This window comes from Nannobrachium achirus (genome assembly GCF_963921795.1).
Source record: "Nannobrachium achirus genome assembly, chromosome: 2".
In the NCBI taxonomy this organism is placed as follows: Eukaryota; Metazoa; Chordata; class Actinopteri; order Myctophiformes; family Myctophidae; genus Nannobrachium; species Nannobrachium achirus.
This window is the reverse complement of record NC_137811.1, coordinates 62,109,394-62,129,822: the sequence shown is the minus strand read 5'-3', so window position 1 is coordinate 62,129,822 and position 20,429 is coordinate 62,109,394. Positions and strand designations below refer to the sequence as shown.

General features: G+C 43.0%; 2 protein-coding genes across 3 annotated transcripts in view; one reads left to right on the top strand and one right to left on the bottom strand.

The window, feature by feature from the left end:
* Positions 1-2,909: 2,909 nt before the first annotated feature.
* Positions 2,910-4,445, bottom strand: LOC308302152 (serine--tRNA ligase, cytoplasmic-like; the record flags this gene model as incomplete). Its single annotated transcript, XM_080746373.1, has 1 exon — positions 2,910-4,445. The coding sequence occupies one exon, from the start codon at positions 4,443-4,445 to the stop codon at positions 2,910-2,912; it is 1,536 nt and encodes a 511-aa protein (XP_080602499.1).
* Positions 4,446-11,584: 7,139 nt separating this feature from the next.
* Positions 11,585-20,429, top strand: part of cops7a (COP9 constitutive photomorphogenic homolog subunit 7A) — a 19,892-nt gene continuing 11,047 nt past the window's right edge. For both annotated transcript variants that reach the window (XR_013962946.1, XM_080746829.1), the window contains exons 1-4: positions 11,585-11,648; positions 15,428-15,550; positions 16,826-16,901; positions 18,495-18,583. Coding sequence is in view for 1 of the 2 variants with exons in the window: in XM_080746829.1 (XP_080602955.1) it covers positions 15,428-15,550; positions 16,826-16,901; positions 18,495-18,583 (288 nt within the window). In the remaining variant the exon portion in view is untranslated. The remainder of the gene's footprint in view (positions 11,649-15,427; positions 15,551-16,825; positions 16,902-18,494; positions 18,584-20,429) is intronic.

The following is a 20,429-nucleotide window of genomic DNA, read 5'->3' as shown; positions in this document are numbered from 1 at the left end:
TCTCCCTTGTTTCCCTCTACACCAAATCTCTTTATAAAAAAAAAAAGAAAAGAAAAAATAATCTACAATCAGATCATCATCTGGGTTTTTTGTTGTTCTTGTTTTTGTTTAGTTTTTCTTTTGTAAGCGGCCAATATTCTAAACTAATCAGGTGTGTATCTGTCCAGATTAAGTGGCAGGCCGTGGCCTTCATTTTCAAAACATCACATTTCTACTGCTTAAACCACTTAAGCCCTATTTCATATACTGTAAAGCTCTTTAAAGAATTTTAAGAAATTTAGAAGAAAATGCAAAAAATATCTGAAAAAAGATCTGTATAGCTTATGCCTATACCTGGCTGGCATACACTGCAGTCCACAGTAAAATCTCAGTGTTAATTTAACTCTAAGTGTACAAATGGAACAAAAATGAACCATTACATTGTACACTGTCACACCTACAAATGGATAAATGAACACTGAGATTTTATTGTGTACATACAGTACATACATTCACTCTTTATAGACTACAGTTCAGTGTGTCTTTGCCAGTCTGGTTTTAGTACATTATCAGTGACAGGGTTAGGCCACCCATTCAGAGTAGAGTGCATCGCCTTATTCAAATCGAGACTGAATCACTCTGTGAGCATTGCAATTCCCCTTGCCAAAATTTGCATCTCATCAATGAACAAAACTCTGAAAACTGGGTTACATTCTTGCACTTTTGGCTGAATAGGTAATCGGTATAATGCATCTGCATTTCCATAATGTTTTGTACTGGATATGGTACTGTGGCTGGCTGCCAGGTGGTCTGTACTAGGTACTATCTTTGGCCTTTTTCTTTTATTTTTAAAATATATATTTTTGGGGCTTTTTCTGCCTTTATTGATATAGGAAACGGGGAGAGAGATGGCGAGATGGGGGGGTGATACGCAGCAAGGGTCGTCAGGATCAGGACTCGAACCTGCGACGCTGCAAGGGCTGGATTACCAGCCTAGGTACCTGGACCACTACCCTGTGGCCCAGGCCCTTTGGCCTTTTTCTACGGGATTACCAGCCTAGGTGCCTTGACCACTACCCTGTGGCCCAGGCCCTTTGGCCTTTTTCTACGGGGTTACCAGCCTAGGTGCCTTGACCACTACCCTGTGGTTGCCTGGCGTTGCCAGCCTCTATCACACACTTCGTTTTGGGAAGAGAGTCTGGGATTTCAGGAAGAGTTTCTGGGGTTTGCTCCAAACCACGTGCCCCAAGCCTACATAAACCACGTGCCCCAAGCATACAACCCTGATTGACCAACCCTAAAAGCTGTTTGAGGAAATAGAATCTCAATGGATCGGGGCCAGACCGTACTACAACACCACTACCGCTAGGGGGTGTTGTTGTGTTCGGTCTGATTTTAACCAGGCAAACCCTGTGGCCCAGGCCCTTTGTCCTTCCTGTGGCCCAGGCCCTTTGTCCTTTTTCTACGGGGGTTACCACAACTTACCAGCCTAGGTGCCTTGACCACTACCGTGTGGCCCAGGCCCATAAGCAATGGACTTTCAAGCCCTTCGAATGCCAATCATAATGTGTTGCCTAGATGCAATCTGTGCCGTTGTCTGCTTCTAAAGCTGGCATTTCTGTCCAGAAGAAACTATGTTCAATACTGCAGACAGGTGAGTAAGAGAGGGCCTGAAGAAATACAAAACAAACAGACTTCCATACACTATATTTTCTTGTTTGTTTTTTCATCAGCCCTAGCCTTTCATATCTGCACGTTTGCGTGCATCCACATGTAACGTTAGTTTGTTACTGTACCTTCCCACTCACAAATAAACGAACAAGAGCTACTTTACTCAACAACTCAAACTCGTGTAGGAAAAAGTAGGATTCAATCATTTCTCCACCCACCAAAGGCAACTTTGGCAGCCACAGCCATAAAGAGATAACAATCTCATCCAGTAGCCTGGCTCAAGAGAAATGACTACTTGGGTTGTGCAAGAACACACACATAAAGAAGTTTGTGCTCTCTGCAGCAGCAGTAACTAACTCTGCAATGGCATCCTACTGGCACCAGAGCACACCTCCGAGCCAGCACAGGTGTTGAAAGTTCCTTAATGAGGATACCTCTGCAGGAAGCAGCAGTGAGCTAAGGTTAGGGTACTAGCCAACGTCTGCAACTAGTGTGTGTGTGTGTGCGTGCGTGTGTGCGTGCGTGCGTGCGCGTGTGCGTGTGCGCGCGTGCGTGCGTGTGAGAAAGAGAGAGAGCATGAAGGGAATGCTTATGCAAATGTGTGTATAGTGGGTTTATTATGTGTATATGGGTTGGTATACATTTGTGGTAGGTTTGAACGTAATTTTGTCTGTTGGTGTGTATTTGAATAAAGCTGTGTGTGTGTGTGTGTGTGTGTGCGTGCGCGTGCGTGCGTGTGCGCTTGTCTGTCTCGCATCCATTCCTGGAGAGAGCAGGTCCTCTACAGTTGACTGATTGATTGACCAACTGTTGGCGAGAGATTGGTGGCAAGATGCAGCTTCAGAGTAGCAGGGAGAGCGTACAGAGCCTTGCAGCAGTCCAGTTCAGAGACACGGATATCCAGTTGCACACATTCTCCCTCCTCTGTTAGAGAATCAGTGTGCAAGGCGAATGCCCGGCTGGATGAGCTTGGCTTGGAGCAGAGCTATTGTTGAAAGGACAGTTGAAGTCCACAAACAGGATTCTGGGGGAGTCCAGGAACTATTGGATGAAATGGGTTGCCTTTTGCCAATGTTTATGTAGCTATTGTACTGTACTCCGCACAGGTGATTAGCGTAAGCAGTTTTACAAGAACCCTGTTAGTCAGCATTACCTGCGTCCGTCACGACGAGGATATACTGTATGGTTGAATGTTGTGATGCATATCAACAGTAACCTTTATAAATATCCAAATATTGTTTTACTTTTTAGAACTTTATTTAGTCGTTAACAGACATGTTCTCCATCGCATCCTGCAGGCCATGGTCTCCTCCCTGCTTCTTCATTCCTCCATCATGCAGTTTCTTAGCCTTCTGTTTAATGGGGCTGGTCTTCACAAAATTAATCATCTCCGTCATACCGGGGGGCATGAAGTCCCTAAGCTTCTCTGGAACGACAATGCCATCTTCTGTCTGGTAATTCTCTAGGATGGCACACATCACACGTGTGGTGGCGCACATGGTCGCGTTCAGCATGTGAACAAACTTCACCTTGTCCACCTTGGTCTGTCCATAGCGAATGCAGAGGTGTCTGGCCTGGTAGTCGGTGCAGTTGGAGCAGGACACCAGCTCCCTGAAAGCTTTGGATCCTGGGAACCAAGCCTCAAGGTCAAGCTTCTTACTGGCTGCAAGATTTAGGGCCCCAGAGACAATGTTAACGATGCGATAAGGGATTCCTAATGACTGGTAGAACTCCTCTGCCGTTGCAATCATCTCATCAAACATCTCCCACGATTTGTTGTCATACGGAGAGGCAAACACAAACTGCTCAATCTTTTGGAACTGGTGCACCCTGAACATGCCACGGGTGTCTCTGCCATGGGAGCCCGCTTCCTTTCTGAAGCAGGTAGAGAGTCCTGCATAGCGAATGGGAAGGTCCTCAGGCTTGAGCCCTTCGTCCCTCCGGAAGGCAGCGATGGGCTGCTCCGAGGTGGCAATGAGGTACTTCTCATCCGCGTCGTTGTCTTCTGACTTCTTCTCGCTGCTCTTTCCAATCACCTTGTAAAGCTCCTCGTCGAACTGGCTCAGCTGGGCCACCTCCTGCATGATCTCCTTCCTCATGAAAAGGGGAGGGTAGAGCACGGTGTAGTTCTTACCGTGAAGGATCCTGAGGGCGTAGTTGATCAGAGCCTGCTCGAGGAAAACCAGGGGACCTTTCAGGAAGAAGCCTCTGCTGCCGGCCACAACAGCTCCCTTTTCTCCATCAAAGCCGTCAATCATGACCACCAGGTCCACGTGCGAGTACTTCTTCTGCACGCTACAGTCTCCCACGATGCGCTCCACCACATTGCCTGCATCCTCGTCGTTGCTGATGGGTACAGAAGGGTGCAAGAGGTTACCGATCTCTCTCTGATACTCAAAGCGCTCTGCCTCCAGCCTTTTCCTCTCGCTGTTGTTTCTCTGCTGCGCCTCGTCCACCAGCCCCAACACTCGCTTGATCTGGGTGACTGTCAGCGCTGATAGTGTCTCAGCTGTCACAGCCTCTAGATTCTGTGCTTCTTTAGGTAAGGAATCATCCTCTCCAACAACTCCAACATCCGACTCTGTTTTCTTCCTCTTCTCTCCAATGCACTTGCTGCAGAGATTCTTGACCTTGTTGAGGTAGTCTGCAGTGAAACGACATTTTCTCCATTTTGTATCGGCGTCGACAATTTTGTCCACTAGAGTAACATCTTTAAACCTCTTTGTCTGATTCTTACGAATGACCTTTGGATCGTTGCCCTTGTCGGTCCGAAACAGGTCCAAGTCTAGCACCATGGTTTCTCTCTTGGCTGTCGACTGTCTTTTGTTTAAACTGAATGCTGTGAGGTCTGGGGGCAGTTGTATACTATAGGTCATTTGGTGATGTAACGTGACATCACCAGCCATTGTAATTCCAAGGCTCAACACTAGACCAGTGGGTGGTGTCTTGTCTCTGGTAGGCACACAGATATGAGCATATATGGACTGGACATGCCTGACATTAGTGCATATTGGCATACTAGTAAGACGCCTCAGGGCGACATAAAGGGCGAGGTCAACTCTTGGCCATTTGGCCAGTGATATATATCGGACCAGTTAGCCATATATGGAGACCCCTGCATGATAGTCAACAATGTTATGTCAAAACATGACCATATATAAGCATTACCAAATATGGTCATTCCCATATATGTCCTTAATATTGATGACATTGGGATAGGGATCCCCATATATGGGTATAAAAGGTATGTTAATTAGTAAAGCCAAGCAGGGCAAGTTAGGGCCTGGTTTTGATGCCTGGGGATCTCCATATATGGGCATAAGGGGGTACCCTAACAGGGCATCATCTGGGAATGCCCTACTGTATATGGACATTTTATTTATTTTATCATTTATTAATATATATCCATATTCATATATGGACTTAATATTAACATTTTCGGGGAAGGTAGGGTGTAAATCAGAGTAAAGCAGGCTTTTGGGCCAGTTAGGGCCTGGGATTGATTACATCAGAAATCTCCATATATGGGCATAAAAGGCATTTTGTTTCTGGGAATGACCATAGATGGACTTTTTATTTTATTTTATCCTTTGTTAATAATAACTAGTTTTTTGAGAGGTGCTACCGCTCCTACATCTGGCTTTGTCTGTTTGTATGTGCCGCAAATCTAGCCATTGGCCAAGCATCGCGGGAGACGCTTAATGAAATGAAATCATAAAATGTATCAGCCTACAGACATATTTCGGTGTGACCACGTTGTTCTCCTCCATTGTGCAGATGGTTTTCACTGTTTACAATGAAAAGGTTTTTATCCAGTGTGGATACGCTGGTGTCTCTTCAGGTCACTTAACTGACTGAAATTCTTGTCACACTCTTTACAAATGAAAGGTTTTTCTCCAGTGTGGATACGCTGGTGACTCTTCAGGTTACCTAACTGACTGAAACTCTTGTCACACTGTTTACAGTGAAAAGGTTTTTCTCCAGTGTGGATACGCTGGTGGATCTTCAGTACACCTAACTGACTGAAACTCTTGTCACACTCTTTACAGATGAAAGGTTTTTCTCCAGTGTGGATACGCTGGTGAATCTTCAGGTGGCCTTGACAACTGAAACTCTTGTCACACTCTTTACAGTGAAAAGGTTTTTCTCCAGTGTGTATATGCTGGTGACTCTTCAGGTGGCCTTGACAACTGAAACTCTTGTCACACTGTTTACAGTGAAAAGGCTTTTCTCCAGTGTGGATACGCTGGTGAATTTTCAGGACACATAACTGACTGAAACTCTTGTCACACTGTTTACAGTGAAAAGGTTTTTCTCCAGTGTGGATACGCTGGTGACTCTTCAGGTTACCTAACTGACTGAAACTCTTGTCACACTCTTTACAGTGAAAAGGTTTTTCTCCAGTGTGGATACGCTGGTGAATCTTCAGGTGACCTAAATGATTGAAAGTCTTGTCACACTGTTTACAGATATGAGTCAGCAGATGTGTCTTTACTTTTCCTGGTTTAGTTAAAGTCTTGGTAAACTTCTGTTGACTGTTATATATTGGTTCATCTGTATCTCCTTGTTCTTGGCTGGTTACAATTCTGGTGATTTGCTGGAAGGATTCCAATGGGATCTGTCCATTTATGGGAATTTGGCAGTAGAGGTCGTCATTGCTAGATTGAGATCTGTATGAGAATGTACAATCAGAAGAGCAGACAGTCTGGGAAGATTGAGACCACACTCCTTCCTGGAGTGGCGGTTCATCATCAAATCTGCATCTATACATGGACTGTGATAGGGACAGAGCTTTAGGTTCTGTTGGGTAACGGACAATATTTATTTATGCTCTCCTTCTCATAGCACCGAGCAAGAACACTGCAGGCTCATCTTCTGGTCTGTGGAAAGAAGTGGAATTCAAAACTATTTTCAAATCTTATATATGCTGAGCATAGCTCAGGTCTGACCTCACTCACAACACAAATGGTTGCCGCGAATGCCTGACAACACCAATTTGCGCAGGCTGCCGACCCTCTATATTTTTGGCAATAGTGACATCATCAATATGACATCACCACAATGATGGAAGAAATACACATAGATGCCACGCCAAAATTAGACCCAGTTTATTTATTTTTGAGCCGTGCAAACCGCTCCTACGTTTCACTGTGTGTATTTGTACGGATGGACATCCATGCTCATCGTCTTGGTTCATCGTCTTGCTCATCGTCTTGGCTCGCCCTTTAGGGCCAATTAAGACACCATCTGTCTTGGCCATATATGGATTCTGTTAGTGTGGTTCCCCTAACAGGGAATCATCTGGGAATACCCATATATGGACTTTTATTTTATTTTATCCTGTATTAATATATATATCGGACCAGTTACCCATAATGGAGATCCCTGATACCTAGCTCTGGTCCATCGCGTCTCCTCCCGGAGACGCTCTGACAGACCCGTCGGCAAATGGCTAGACCCGAGTATCTCAGCCCCTCCGAGCGCTCAACATCAGTCAAAATAAACAAAACTGTTTCACTACTCACCAAACCAAAGGTAGTTTTGCGCTGTTGAAAGTCTATTCTCCGCGGTGGTGAACCCATCAGCACCCCACCTACTCTGTAAAATACATTATTTTTGTCATGAAATAAAACGCACCCACCTCGAGCCACCTAGCGGCCACCGCAGATACAATGGTTCACAACCCGGAAATAAGCGGCGGTCGAGTTGGATGCACTTTATTTATTTCATGCCAAAAATAGTGTATTTTGCAGAGTGGGTGGGGTGCTGAGGGGTTCACCACCGCGGAGAATAGACTTTCTACAGCGCAAAACTACCTTTGGTTTGGTGAGTAGTGAAACAGTTTTGTTTATTTTGACTGATGTTGAGTGCTCGGAGGGGCTGAGAAACTCGGGTCTAGCCATTTGCCGACGGGTCTGTCAGAGCGTCTCCGGGAGGAGACGCGATGGGCCAGAGCTACCTGATACCCATATATGGAGATATGGGGCATATTGGTTAGACTAGAGTGTGCGGCCTCTTCCTTCTCATTCAGTGTTATCTGCGTGGTCAGCACCTCACTCACTTAGGTGTGCGCTCCTCCCTATGTGCTTTCTTCATATTGGTTAGACTGACATATATACAGGTATATATTGGCATTCAGATATGGGAGTCATCCTGGTGATGTCAGAATGAGTCAGCCATTTTTAGCCTTTATTAATACTAGAGGTTTACGCCCGCTCCTCATTTAAAAGATTCTCTGTATTGGCGATATGAGCTTCTAGTTCGTCTATGTTATGTTCTGTTTCGTGTTTGATGGTGCGAGACCTTTGACGTATACTGTTTTTTGTATGGGACTCAGGCAGTCCAACATTTCCATTCAAGAATCCATGTCTTTCAACGTACTCCTTTAATTCAAGAAGTATACTTGATTATCAATCTTTCTTTTGGCACTTCTACTGTTGATGTGCGTTCGAAATCATTGTTGCTGGCACTTTGTTCTGTGTTCGGCGGCACAAACGTCCCGCTAGGTTTGACCAATCCGCAAAGTCGATGGGTCAGGGCTCGGCCAATCGAGGAAAATTGTGCTTTATCAACTCCACCCATTTTATTATGATATGATGTCACGTGAATCTTGAAATATTCTGGAGATTGGCCAATTTATAGTCTGGTTGGCTGAAATGTCATGTGAAGCTCACCAATCCACCAATCCTCAAGGTATTTGGACATCGGATTGGCTACGGGCATAGACGGCCCCTCTTGTGGCCTTTATATATGGCCTGGGCTGGGACGTGAACTGGGTGACATCATCACCCGATTGATGACGTCACTCCATGTCTTTCCAAGGGTTTTCCCATTGGATGACACGCAGACGTAGATTTCGCTAATTTATAGATAGATATGTATCCATATACATACAATATATTTTATGCCCATCCATGGAGATCCCTATCTGAACCAGCTGCACAGATATGGGCCATGCCTTTGCCATTTGGCCAGTGATATATATCGATGACATCAGGGATATTCATAAATGGGCATAAAAGGGATACCCATATATGGACTTTTACAAAGGTGATGTCACCTGTGATGAGGAAACCAATAGACTGTACAAATATGTACTGACTGACTGACGGACGGACGGACGGACGGACGGACGGACAGACAGACAAGCTGCGACATTTCTCATGGTGTACTGGGACATTTCTCATGGTGTACTGCGACCTTTGGTCGCAACAACAATGATTTACCAATATATGGACCTGCCCAATTTCAGTGCATATCTGCAAATTTGCCATATATAAGCACTGGACAGGTGTCGTAAGGCAACGGAACATCAGCGCAAATCGCTATTGTTAGGCAATGGTTTCTGTTGTGACATCAGACCACAGCTCGATAAGAGTGTGCACGCTCGTTTTCTTTCTTGCACGTGTGCTTGTCTGAGTATGTGCACATTTTGGGATGAGTGAAGTTCAGACAATGTGTCAGTCAGTATAAGCATGGACAGGGGTGTTCCACCGAATTGTGGGCCCTGGGTACAAGGATTCACTGCGGCCCCCCATGAATGTTCTTCATAGGGGAGGGGGTTTGACCCATTTAGACTGGGAACGTATTATTACGCATTATTTTGTGCTTTAACTATTGAAAAATAGCAGATATACAAGCTCACAGCGCTGCACTTGGTGCCGCGCTGCGAGCTTGTAGATTTTTTAAAAACCGTGAAGATTTGTGCAAGTCTTTGAAAATTTTACAAATCCTTTTTTTCATGTGAAGGACCCCCAAAATGATATGTATTTGGCCACGGACCCCCATGCCCATCTCAAAATATTTAGTTCCAGGAACCCCCCAGAAGCAAAATTTGAGTTTACAAATGTTCGCTTAAAAAATACATAGGCCCATATTCAAAGATTTGCACACATTTTCACGACTTTTAAAAAATAGCATATCTACAAGCTCGCAGTGCTGTGAGCTTGTATATCTGCTATTTTTCAACAGCTAAAGTATAAAATAATTAAGGCCCCTCCACCTTGGACCCTAGTAACTCAGTCCCACTCCCCCCCCTTGTGACGCCCCTGAGCATGGAGCAGACTGCAGTGTGGAAATGTGACATTAGACAGCCAGTCAAAGAGTTTGGTTTGATGTGTTGTATGACCAAATCTACAAAGATGTCTGTCTCTGTCACAAGTAGGTCATTCAGCTTGACAGGATCACCATTCACCAAAGAACTGAAAAACAAAACAATAATAACTCTGGAATGTCTGGAAATTAGAACTGAAGGAGGATTTATGTACAGTACATGAGAGGGAATGAATACTCACATAAAGTGAAGGATGAACATTTATGGGGACAAATGAAGAGTCATTGTAGAATAGATTGCATAGAATAGAGGCTGTACTGTACGCTTATCAGATTTTATGCAGTCATTATAAATTGATGTGTTTTAGACAGGGGGCCAGATGTGTGCAGTTTACGATAAGCCATTAGAGATGTCTTGACTTAAAGGAGTATTTCACCAAAGAAATTACTTATTTTCTAACAATTACAGAGTCACCCCATGAAGCCTTGAATTCATGGAGATGTTTTAGTTTTTGTCGCCTTCCTTAGCCAATAATTTGATGACAGGCAGAGTTTTGGATATGCGACTCAAAAAGTCTCCTATGAGTCTCCTATTGACCGATCATCAAATTATTGTGATAAAAACGAGAGAAAAAAGGCTTAATCTTGTTGGTGAACTACTCCTTTGAGCTGTACAATTTAGGCATTTAAACCAATTTCTTATGGAGGGCAACTTACGAATTGAATGATCAGTGACTGTCACTGCATGAACTGTAAACTAAATGAACTCTAGTAAACAAAGTAAGAAAAAGTATAGAGTGCCAAGAAAATTAACGGCTACAAAGTAAGAAGGATGTCAGGTAAACTTCACATAGCATTTACCTAAGTAACATCTAAATACATAACATCTGTGACATCTGTGGACAAGCAAATGAAACAGCATACTCATTTAGTTAATGTCTCAATGAATTGATTACAAAGGACCCCAATGTAAACAAGCCATGGTGCATTCTTGGGTTTAAATGCTATTAGTAGACCTTGTGTCTGACCCATGTGCAAACAGGATAACATGCCAGTATCTATCTAAATATGCAACAAATAAAAAGTAGGTCTACTTTAGCTGTGGGTCTATTTGACTCGCTAACTGCTGAGCTAAATGATGAACATTCAACGACTATGTCTAAATACGTTTTGGTACATCCTTCATTGCCATTTTTTATTTTATATATATATATATATATATATATATATATATATATATATATATATATATATATATATATATTTCCTCGTCACAGGTGACATGTTTTTTCCTTTTTTGTATAAAAACGTCATATATGTATCCATATGTATACAATATATGTTATGCCCATACATGGAGATCCCTATTTGAACCAGACACATAAATATGGGCCATGGCTTGGCCATCTATCCAGTGATTTATATCGATCAGGGATCTTCATATATGGGCATAAAATAGATTCTGGGGAATACCCATATATGGACTTTTACATATGTGATGTCACCTGTGATATCACCTCTGATGTCACAGTGACAAGGGAACCAACCAACAGACTGTAAAAATGTATACTTAGTACTTACTGAGTGACTGACTGACTGACTGACTGACACGGAGACAAGCTGCGACATTTCTCATAGTAAACTGCGAACTTCGGTCGCAATAAAAACATTGTATCTGCATAGCTCTGCTTCACATGCCACCCTTCCCTCCCTGTCTGTCTGTCACTGTTACAAGTACCAAAGCTGACAGTACAGTAGACAACACCACCGCTGGGAGGCGCTGTCACCACTATTCCCCTGACTGGCAGCTAACATACCCCGCCCACCATCCACTTCAGTCCAATCAGAGAGCACGCTCTGTTGTTGTCAAACGTGCTGTGACCGTCGTGACAGCGGAACTGAGCCACCGAGATAAGAGGCTATCAACCACAAACAGACAGAAGAAGGTAAGAAATGTCGCCCTCTCTACATTATTTGTATTCTTTTGAATACAATGTGCATTCAAGCCACTATTAATAGTCGTTTATACAATGCAATGTTGTGAATTGTGTTGCTAGGAAAGCTTAAAACGAGAAGAGGCCCAGCCTTTTGGCTCAAGCCTTGCGGTACTTGTTAGCCACCGGGCTAGGTAGCGTGCATGACACATTAATATGCACGACTGAAATGTTTTCTCTGCGTGTGGATTTTGTGCCTCTCATCCTTCTGCTGGTACATGTCTTTTATGTTTTGTTGAAGTCGCTCATTTCAGTAACGTTTGCCAAAAGATATTTACTACTAGCAGGAACAGGGTAACACTGGGCAGCAGCAACACTCACCGAGTCATACGCGTCACGTTTAATGTGACTTCAGCGTTCTGTGCTCTTCTTCTTGACCATCTGTGACCACTTATTGCAATGGTCTGTTTTTATTTATCAAACTTCACACATTAGCTTATGAAAATGAAAATGAAATGACTGTCTTGGAATCCTGCCACAAACGCTCTTTGAAGATTACTTGCTTTGGCCGTGCACAGCTATATTATGAATAATACAAAACTCACATTTTAAAGGTAGAATTTCTGCCCGCAGAAGAATGACTACTCTTTTCACATTGATTCGTTGTGTAGTTGAATACAATTGTTTGTTACCTCCATGTTATTTACATACATACAGCACACCTGACCTCTGTCTGTATATTTGTATAGAGTATAAGAACCCCTTATTCCTTTCTGTGGACTTTGATTACATATCCTATGAATATTATTGCACTGCTCTTCTAACCTCTTTTACATTATACAAATGTTTGTATTATTCATCAATATGACACTATTTATGTTATCATGCACTGGCATTCACACTTTCAACTGTCTCCCAGTCCCAATACCAAGTATAATTGATGGTATTAGTAAATAAAAGTAGTATTAGTAAAGCTAACAGCAACATATTGGTAAGGATTCAAGCTTCCGTATTGGTGCTGACTGGAATAGCATAAAACAAAGTGGAATGCTGAGTTATTATTGTTATTATCACTCTGTCAGTGATGCATTTCCTCCTTAAAGGAGTAGTTTACCCCCAAATGACTTTTTGTCTATTGATTACTCACGCCATGGAGACTTGAATTCATGGATATTTTTTTGTTTTTGTCGTATTCCTAAGAAAAATATTTAATTACAATAAATGTACCTCCATTGATTCTGGATGGGGACCCGAATGCATTTGGGTCCCCATCTGGAATCAACGAGGTAATTTTCCTATAATCAAGTTTTTGTCTTAGGGGTAAGACAAAAAGGGTAACCTCGCGTCACCAGTGGTATTCGTTTACAACGGGCCGTTTTATCCGGTCTAGGCGGAAACCACAAGCAGAAGAAGCGGCGTCGCTTTGTTTTGGTTCCCCCTGTTTGTTTCCCCAATCCCTATTAAAATGCTCGAGTAGCCTAGTGTAGTCTTGCCAGTCGCTACGAGTTGGACTAAAATATGCAGATACCAAACAAATTTTCCAAAACTACACCACATCAAGGGGTTTATTAGGTAGGCCCTAAAAGTATGTCCTTGAGTGCAGGGGAATTATTTTGGGTTAAACTGTTTCCGGTTTGATAGTTTCGGCCAAAGTGTAGTCCGTCTAGGACTACAACATGACGTAGACTCTACGTCATGTTGGACCGGAAACACTCTACGTTTCCGGTCCCGACCGGATCAAACCCCGAAAAGTGATGGGATCCCAGGCTAATTCCAGGGTGATATTAGGGAAAGGCTTTCTCAGCCGTTCAGGCCTCAGTATAACCACAGTTGTCCACTGTTGTCCAAAAGACCATTTCCAATTGAGCTGTTTGGGTTTGAGTATGGAGGAGAAATACTACAGGCTGTTACTGGCACTGGCAGCCGACCCTGTTGGCCTTGGCCTGTTTAATATGTCTCTGGTTGTGTTCAGAAAATGCATCCAGAATGATAAATACATGTTTGTGTAATGTATGCAGTTGTTTGCCTACATATACACTGTGTTTGTGCCAGGCAGAGACTGTTCATGTCCATTGTTCATAAGCCTGGTTGCTGAAGGAAAAAGCTGTCTGAGCCTGCTTTCCTGGGCCTCAAGGCTGCTGTACAGCTTGCCAGAAATTAGCATCTCGTCACTGTCGGGCAAAAACCTATTATCTACAAGTTTCAAATTTGTATTATTATTATTATTATTATTTCATAAATTATAGCCCTTCTTCATCATACAAAAGTGTCGCACAAAAGTAGTGAATATAGCAGATCTACAAGCACACAACGCCTCGCATCACGAGGCGTTGTGTCGGCTATTTTCACAATTTTAAATCGTTTTGAAAATAATAACAAAAAGGAAGGTTTGGACATGCAATGTCTCCACCCGTCAACAACGATCTGAAACAGTTCAGGGTTGGAGAGTGGCTGCAGTCTTTGATAATCCTATGGGCTTTGCTGACACATTGTCTGTTGTCTATGACAATATAATTATAAAGTTTATTTGTTTTGAAACAAACAAGGTTATAAAGTGCTTACAAAAAGAGGATGAAACTGACAGCAAAATAACAAAGCTTAGTTGCCGGGGCTACAAAAGCCTGGATGCCCTGAAACACCATGGGGGTCTGTCTGAGGCTGCACTCTTGACTCAAGGTTTACCAAGGAGTGAGGGAGGCAGTGTGCCAAGTGAAAGAGGTCAGCATAATAGTTCAGTAAACAGAAAGAAAAAACTCACATTGAATTTGACAAAACATTTTGAGGCTCGCAGAAAGAGATGGCTTCTTCTACAAGCCAATCTTTTTCTTTCTTCAAGTTAGATTTATTATTTAAGGTGTACATTACCATAATGGAAAGAGTTAGTTTGGTCGAGCGGTTTTTAATGTTTCTCTGGTGCATTTATCTTCTGCAATATGTGTTTTAGTGCCATCTTGGTCTAAAGATAAGGTCTGCGGCCTTTTCCTTTTCAAGTGTCCTTTTCTGCAGGGCATTAGTGGTTGTTCAGTGGCTTGGAAAGCATGAAAAAGTTATTACTCACACATGTCAGTGGTGTCCCCGTAAATCAATATACTCCTCAGTTGAGAATTCATGGATTGTAGAATGGCATTTCATGGAATCTGCCATTTTAAGAAAACATAAAAAATCTGTAAAACATCATCAAAGCGTGAAACAGACAAAGAAGCATGGTAATGGTGAATAAGCTATTTAATTATTATTATTATTTTCTTATTACGTAATTGCGGTTAGATTTGTCTGCCTTTGGATTGCACAATATTAATAACAAATCAGAATTCATGTTACCTTTGTGAATACTTAAATTTTGGGTTGATTTGTGATAAACTAATGTATTCTTTTACAAGAATCATTTATTTTAGCCTAGGCTGTAAAGGTGTATTGTAGGACTTAAAACACTGACGTAGTATGGATGTCCTTATGGTCTCCTGTTGTCTCCAATATATAATATACATTTGATGTCCGGTCTACTAAGTATAGTACTCTTTCTGTCTCTAATGGAAGCGTGGTCACAGATTCAGTTGCCACAGTAATCGGAATAGCCATCAACATAACAGCTATTATGTTCAAACTCCTGCTTGGACATGGCTTACTCAAATGTTTGGATATGCTATTTAAAAAACGCTATGGTACATTTCCATCTAGCCTCTGGTGCGTTAGCCGTACAGCACTGAACTGCTGATACAATCTAAGGCTAAGCTACCTATTAAGGTGTATCTCTATATCTGCCCTCTGTTTACCCCCCCCCCCGGTGTCAGATGGAGGTGGAGCAACTGTTGTCTCTGTCTGGCCCGGCTCTGGCCCAGGCTGTCAGCTCTCTGCTGGAGACTCCTGGACTCTACGTCTTCTCTGACATCCTGGAGCTGCCCAATGTCAGAGAGGTGCAGTAACACACACACACACACACACACACACACACACACACACACACACACACACACACACACACACACACACACACACACACACACACACACACACAATCGCACCCGCGCTCTCCAATTTATCTGATGTACAAATACACACACCACCGATCTCTCTCTCTCTGTCTTTCACGCTTGTGGTCGACCGCTTATCGGATGTAATATTCGTTGGGCGGATATTACATCCGGGTGGATTTCAAAATAAGAAAAAATAACAAAACACTGCTCGAACAAAAGAATTTCCTTCGATTGTGGGGTCTACGACTGACCACTCAAATTGTCAAATTTCAAGGGGCAGCCCTAAAACGCACCAATCATGGCTCCAGTACACTACTGTTACAATTTAGTTTAGTTGTCAGAGAATAAATGCACCGAAGTTCTGTGGTTTGCTTTGAGACTCCTTCACTGGTACAACTCTTGTAAAGCTTGCAAATTGCCCACGTGATATCCATGGGCTCAGTTTGTATCTGGTTTAAACCCCAAATAATCCCAAATAGACATTGTCGCAGAGCAAACGGTCTAATGAGCTAGCCTGGCCTCAAGGTAGATTGACCTTGAGGTGGACCAGCAATTCCTATTAAGTGACAGTCTCAGCCATGTCCTCCGAACAGATTACATAACTGCTGAGGCTTTCTCAAGTTCAACAAAGTTATCTTTTTTTCCAATGCGCCATATCACACATAGAAATTCAAGCCTATACTATAAAAGAATGTACACTGTGACTGTATTTAATTTTATGGCATTATTGGATGCTGTACTGTGAAATTAATACCATTATCTCTTTGATGATCACTTTGATCAGTATTGGTATATTGGCTCTGAAAATAAATTGGTTGACCCTTACCACACACATACTGTATGTATTCACATTATCCCTTGTGGCCCAGATATTTTTTCTCTCAGATTCAAACAGACTTGTATATACAAACACTCCTCTGCCTGACATTACCTTGGGACACACTCTCTCTCTCTCTCTCTAAGTTCTCTCAACCAGAGTCATCCTCAGAATCGAACATGGTGATCAAAAGATAAAACCATCCTTTCTTCAACTAACACTGGCTGTACCTCTCCCACTGCCTCGCTCATTCCTTCTCTTTCTTCTCCCTGCCCACTCCCTCTTTCTCGTTCCCCCTCTCTCTCGCCCTCCTGCGCACACACACCTCTCTCTCTCTCGCCTTCTCCCTCCATTCCCTGTCCCCTCTTTTCTCCCCGTCGTCCTCTTTGGACCTACAGTTGGAGACGGGTCCCCATGCCCCGGTGTACCAGCTCCTCAACCTCTTTGCCTATGGAACCTATAGCGACTACAAAGGTATGTCAGTGGCAGCAGCAGCCAGCACTGTAAATAAGTAATAGTGTGGGGACCTCCAGAACCTTTTTTATTTTATTTTTTTTATTATTAGCTGCGTTTCACCATGGCTGCCAGGCTGGGGCACAATTGTCTCAGAGGTACCAAAAAGCAGGCATCTGCTGAGATACCGCAGCCAGGTAATTTTACAGACGCAATCAGGGGTGGGGGGGGGGGGGGGTGGAGGCAGGTCATAACTCAATGAGCTGTCAGCCAATTGGTTGAGCCGAAACGAGGTGGCAGCACCCCCCGAAGGACAACAAACTAATCTCACTGCAGTGAAACCGGCCCTCGATATGATACATCATGTAGCTTGAACAGGACTCGGGGTGGGGTATTATTTATTGCTAACTTTATGCTGATAATAATAATAATAATAAAAGGTAGCCCGCAGGAAGCAAAAAGAAAGAGCAGATACGATTTTATTGTCGTCGTCCCCGACACCCTCTCTCCCCCCCCCAATCACGCCAACAGGGAGCGCATTAATTTTCGAACGGCGTTGTAGCGGAGCAAAAGAGGAGCTGTCAGAGCTGCCTCCTGGCCTGCTGGCACTGCTAGTCACCAGAGAGCCCCCCTGCTCCCTGTCAGCATGGGCGCCCTCACCCGTGCGTGTCGTCGTTATTTAAGCAATCTAGACCGGGAACGCGTCATGTTAGATTTGAACCTCTTTAACCATTATTGTATGCTTTATCTGTTAAAAACGAGCAGATATACAAGCTCGCTGCGAGCTTGTAGATCTGCTGTTTTTTTGTTTGTTTTTTTACCGTCAAACATTTGTGCAAGTCTTGAATATTCTTGATCCGATTCTATAAATGTCTTCTAAATCCTTCTTCTGAATCAGTGGTTCTCAAACTTTTTCATGTCAAGGACCCTCAAAATTACATGTATTTGGCCACGGACCCCCATCAAAATATCTAGTTCTAGGGATGCCCCAGAAGCAAAGTTTAAAGGAGTAGTTCACCCCCCAAATTACTTTTTTTCTATTGATTACTCATGCCATGGAGAGTAGAGTTCAATAATATTTTTTGGTTTTTGTCACATTCCTAAGACAAAAATTTGATTCGAGTAAATTTACCCGCATTGATTCCGGATGGGGACCCGTTTCGAAACGGGTCCGACTCCGGAACGAATGGGGGTAAATTTATTGTTGTCACATTTTTGTCTTAGGAATGCGACAAAAACCTAAAAATATTATTGAACTCTACTCTCCATGGCATGAGTAATCAATAGAAAAAAAGTCATTTTGGGGGTGAACTACTCCTTTAAGTTACAAACGTCCGCTTTTAAAAAGATATATTCAAAGACTTGCAAAGTAAATCGCAATATTTCAAAAATAGCAGATATACAAGCTCGCAGCCGCTGTGAGCTTGTATATCTGCTATTTTTCAATAGTTAAAACATTAAATAATTCTAGGCCTAAATGGGTTAATGTCACCCCCCCCCCCCAAAGCGACGGCCAGTGTACTACAGCGGTCACTTATGACAGCTCGACACCTCGTAACATCTAGTTCGTTTTCTCTCTCTGTCTTCTCTCTTTTCTCCTCTTTACCCATCCAGAAAGGGCAGCGTCTCTGCCTGAGTTGACCCCTGCACAGAGGAACAAGCTTCGCCACCTGTCCATCATCAGCTTGGCATCCAACCTCAAGGTAGGCATCAGAACGGCCCAGCGGTTTGAGTGACAGGCCTCTATAATGGAAAGGGTTCTTTTGAGGTTCAATCATCGCTGCAGCCCTGTCAAAATGTCCTTGAGACACTAAAAATACTCCGAGCATGTAAGAATGAGCCAACTGCCTCTAGGTGTAAACAGTAAGTTAATATCTTCATTTTCTGTCTGAGGGGGAAGTGTTTCTCACAGAAAATCAATACGTCTAAACTCGTTTTTTATATGAATGGTGTTGTTTTGGGTTTTTATTTAGGTTTCTTTATTTTCAGTTTTTGTTGTCAGAGAATAAGTCTTCCCAGCAGAAGCCCACGTCAAATCCCTATATGGCCAATGAAAGGCATCATTATTAATGATGTAGGCATCTACTGTATGTTGCCTTATGAAGCTGGGTTGTATTCTGTGCTTTGTGTTACCGTTCAAATTAAAGGAAAGCAGTTCTTGTGAGCTAAGGCTTATGATGTCGGTGCTCTCGGCTATTTTGGTATCGGCTTGATTGGAACCATAGTGACGGACTAACCTTCCCTGTCAAGAAGAGTGTCTTAGAGAAAAAAATAAAAAAGAAACACAGCAGCACGCGTCTTACTTCCTCTTCGTGTGTCCTTTTCTCAGATCTCCTCGTTATCAGCACCTATTCTATCCTCCGTTCAAACAACTCGGAACGTTTGCCATCCTTTTTCCTCTGGAAAAGTCTTTGTTCTCGTCTTCCTCTTCCTCATTCCCTCTCTTCTCTTGCCCCGCTGCTCTTCTCTTCCTCTCTTTAATAATTGATTCATTTATTCTCTCCAGCTCTGTCTCCTCGCATCACCTTTTAATCTAGCCTCTCCACCGGCGGCATGCCTTCCCCCTTCCTGTCCTCTGTTTTGCTCTGAACGCCACATCTTCAGTACCTTTCCATGCATGTAGACTCCTATTCCTTAACACATTGCCTGCCCCACGTTTTTTATTAAACTCTTCCAAAACATGTCAGGGTTTTGGAGCATTTTGACTAATTTGCAATGAATATTTTGGAAATGTGTTTCTATGTCTATGAACAAATGGAGTATACCCATTTGTTCATAGACATCTATACTTTATTAAAAAAAATAAACAAGAGTTTAAATTATGTTCCATGATTTTCTATGAATTTATTAGCGACTACTGCGCCAGCCCCAAATGGCCTAATTTGTTTAAAAAGGCTAGAAAAAAGGCTTTTTATGAAATAACATGAATAAGTCTCTTATTGGGTTGATTTTGTTGTTTCAAGCCAATAGATGCAACTGTAGCACTGTGCTCAGTCTCAACACACATGCACACATACACACACACGTGCACGCGCACACACATGTGAAGAAGGACCATCCTATTTGAAAGGAACCCTGTGTCATGTGATTTCTTAACAAAAGGAAACACTTGTAACTCATCTCTACATCTTTGCATAATCTTTGCAGCATGCCGTGCACACTCTCTCACACGCACACACACACACACTTTGGCAGATCAATGCAGAGAAAAGTTTGCTGGATCAATGCACACGTGCATGCACAGATTGCACACACAACTGGATACAATTATTTTACCCCTTTTTGAGAGACCTTTCAGCGGGGTGCGTTCTTTCTTGTCCAGACCATAGACTGGTCCAGACAGAGGCTACTACGACCAGTGGATGACCAACACAGGGACAACACCGGAATCGTGTTGGATCATTTTGTTTACTGTTGTTTAGCCACATGGATTATAGTTTTACGAGCCAGCAGACTGTTTGTTTATCAATGGAATATCTTTACGAGCCAGTAGTGCACTGGGGGAGGAGGAGGTGACAGTGTATCAGGTAGGATCAGGCTACACCCTGG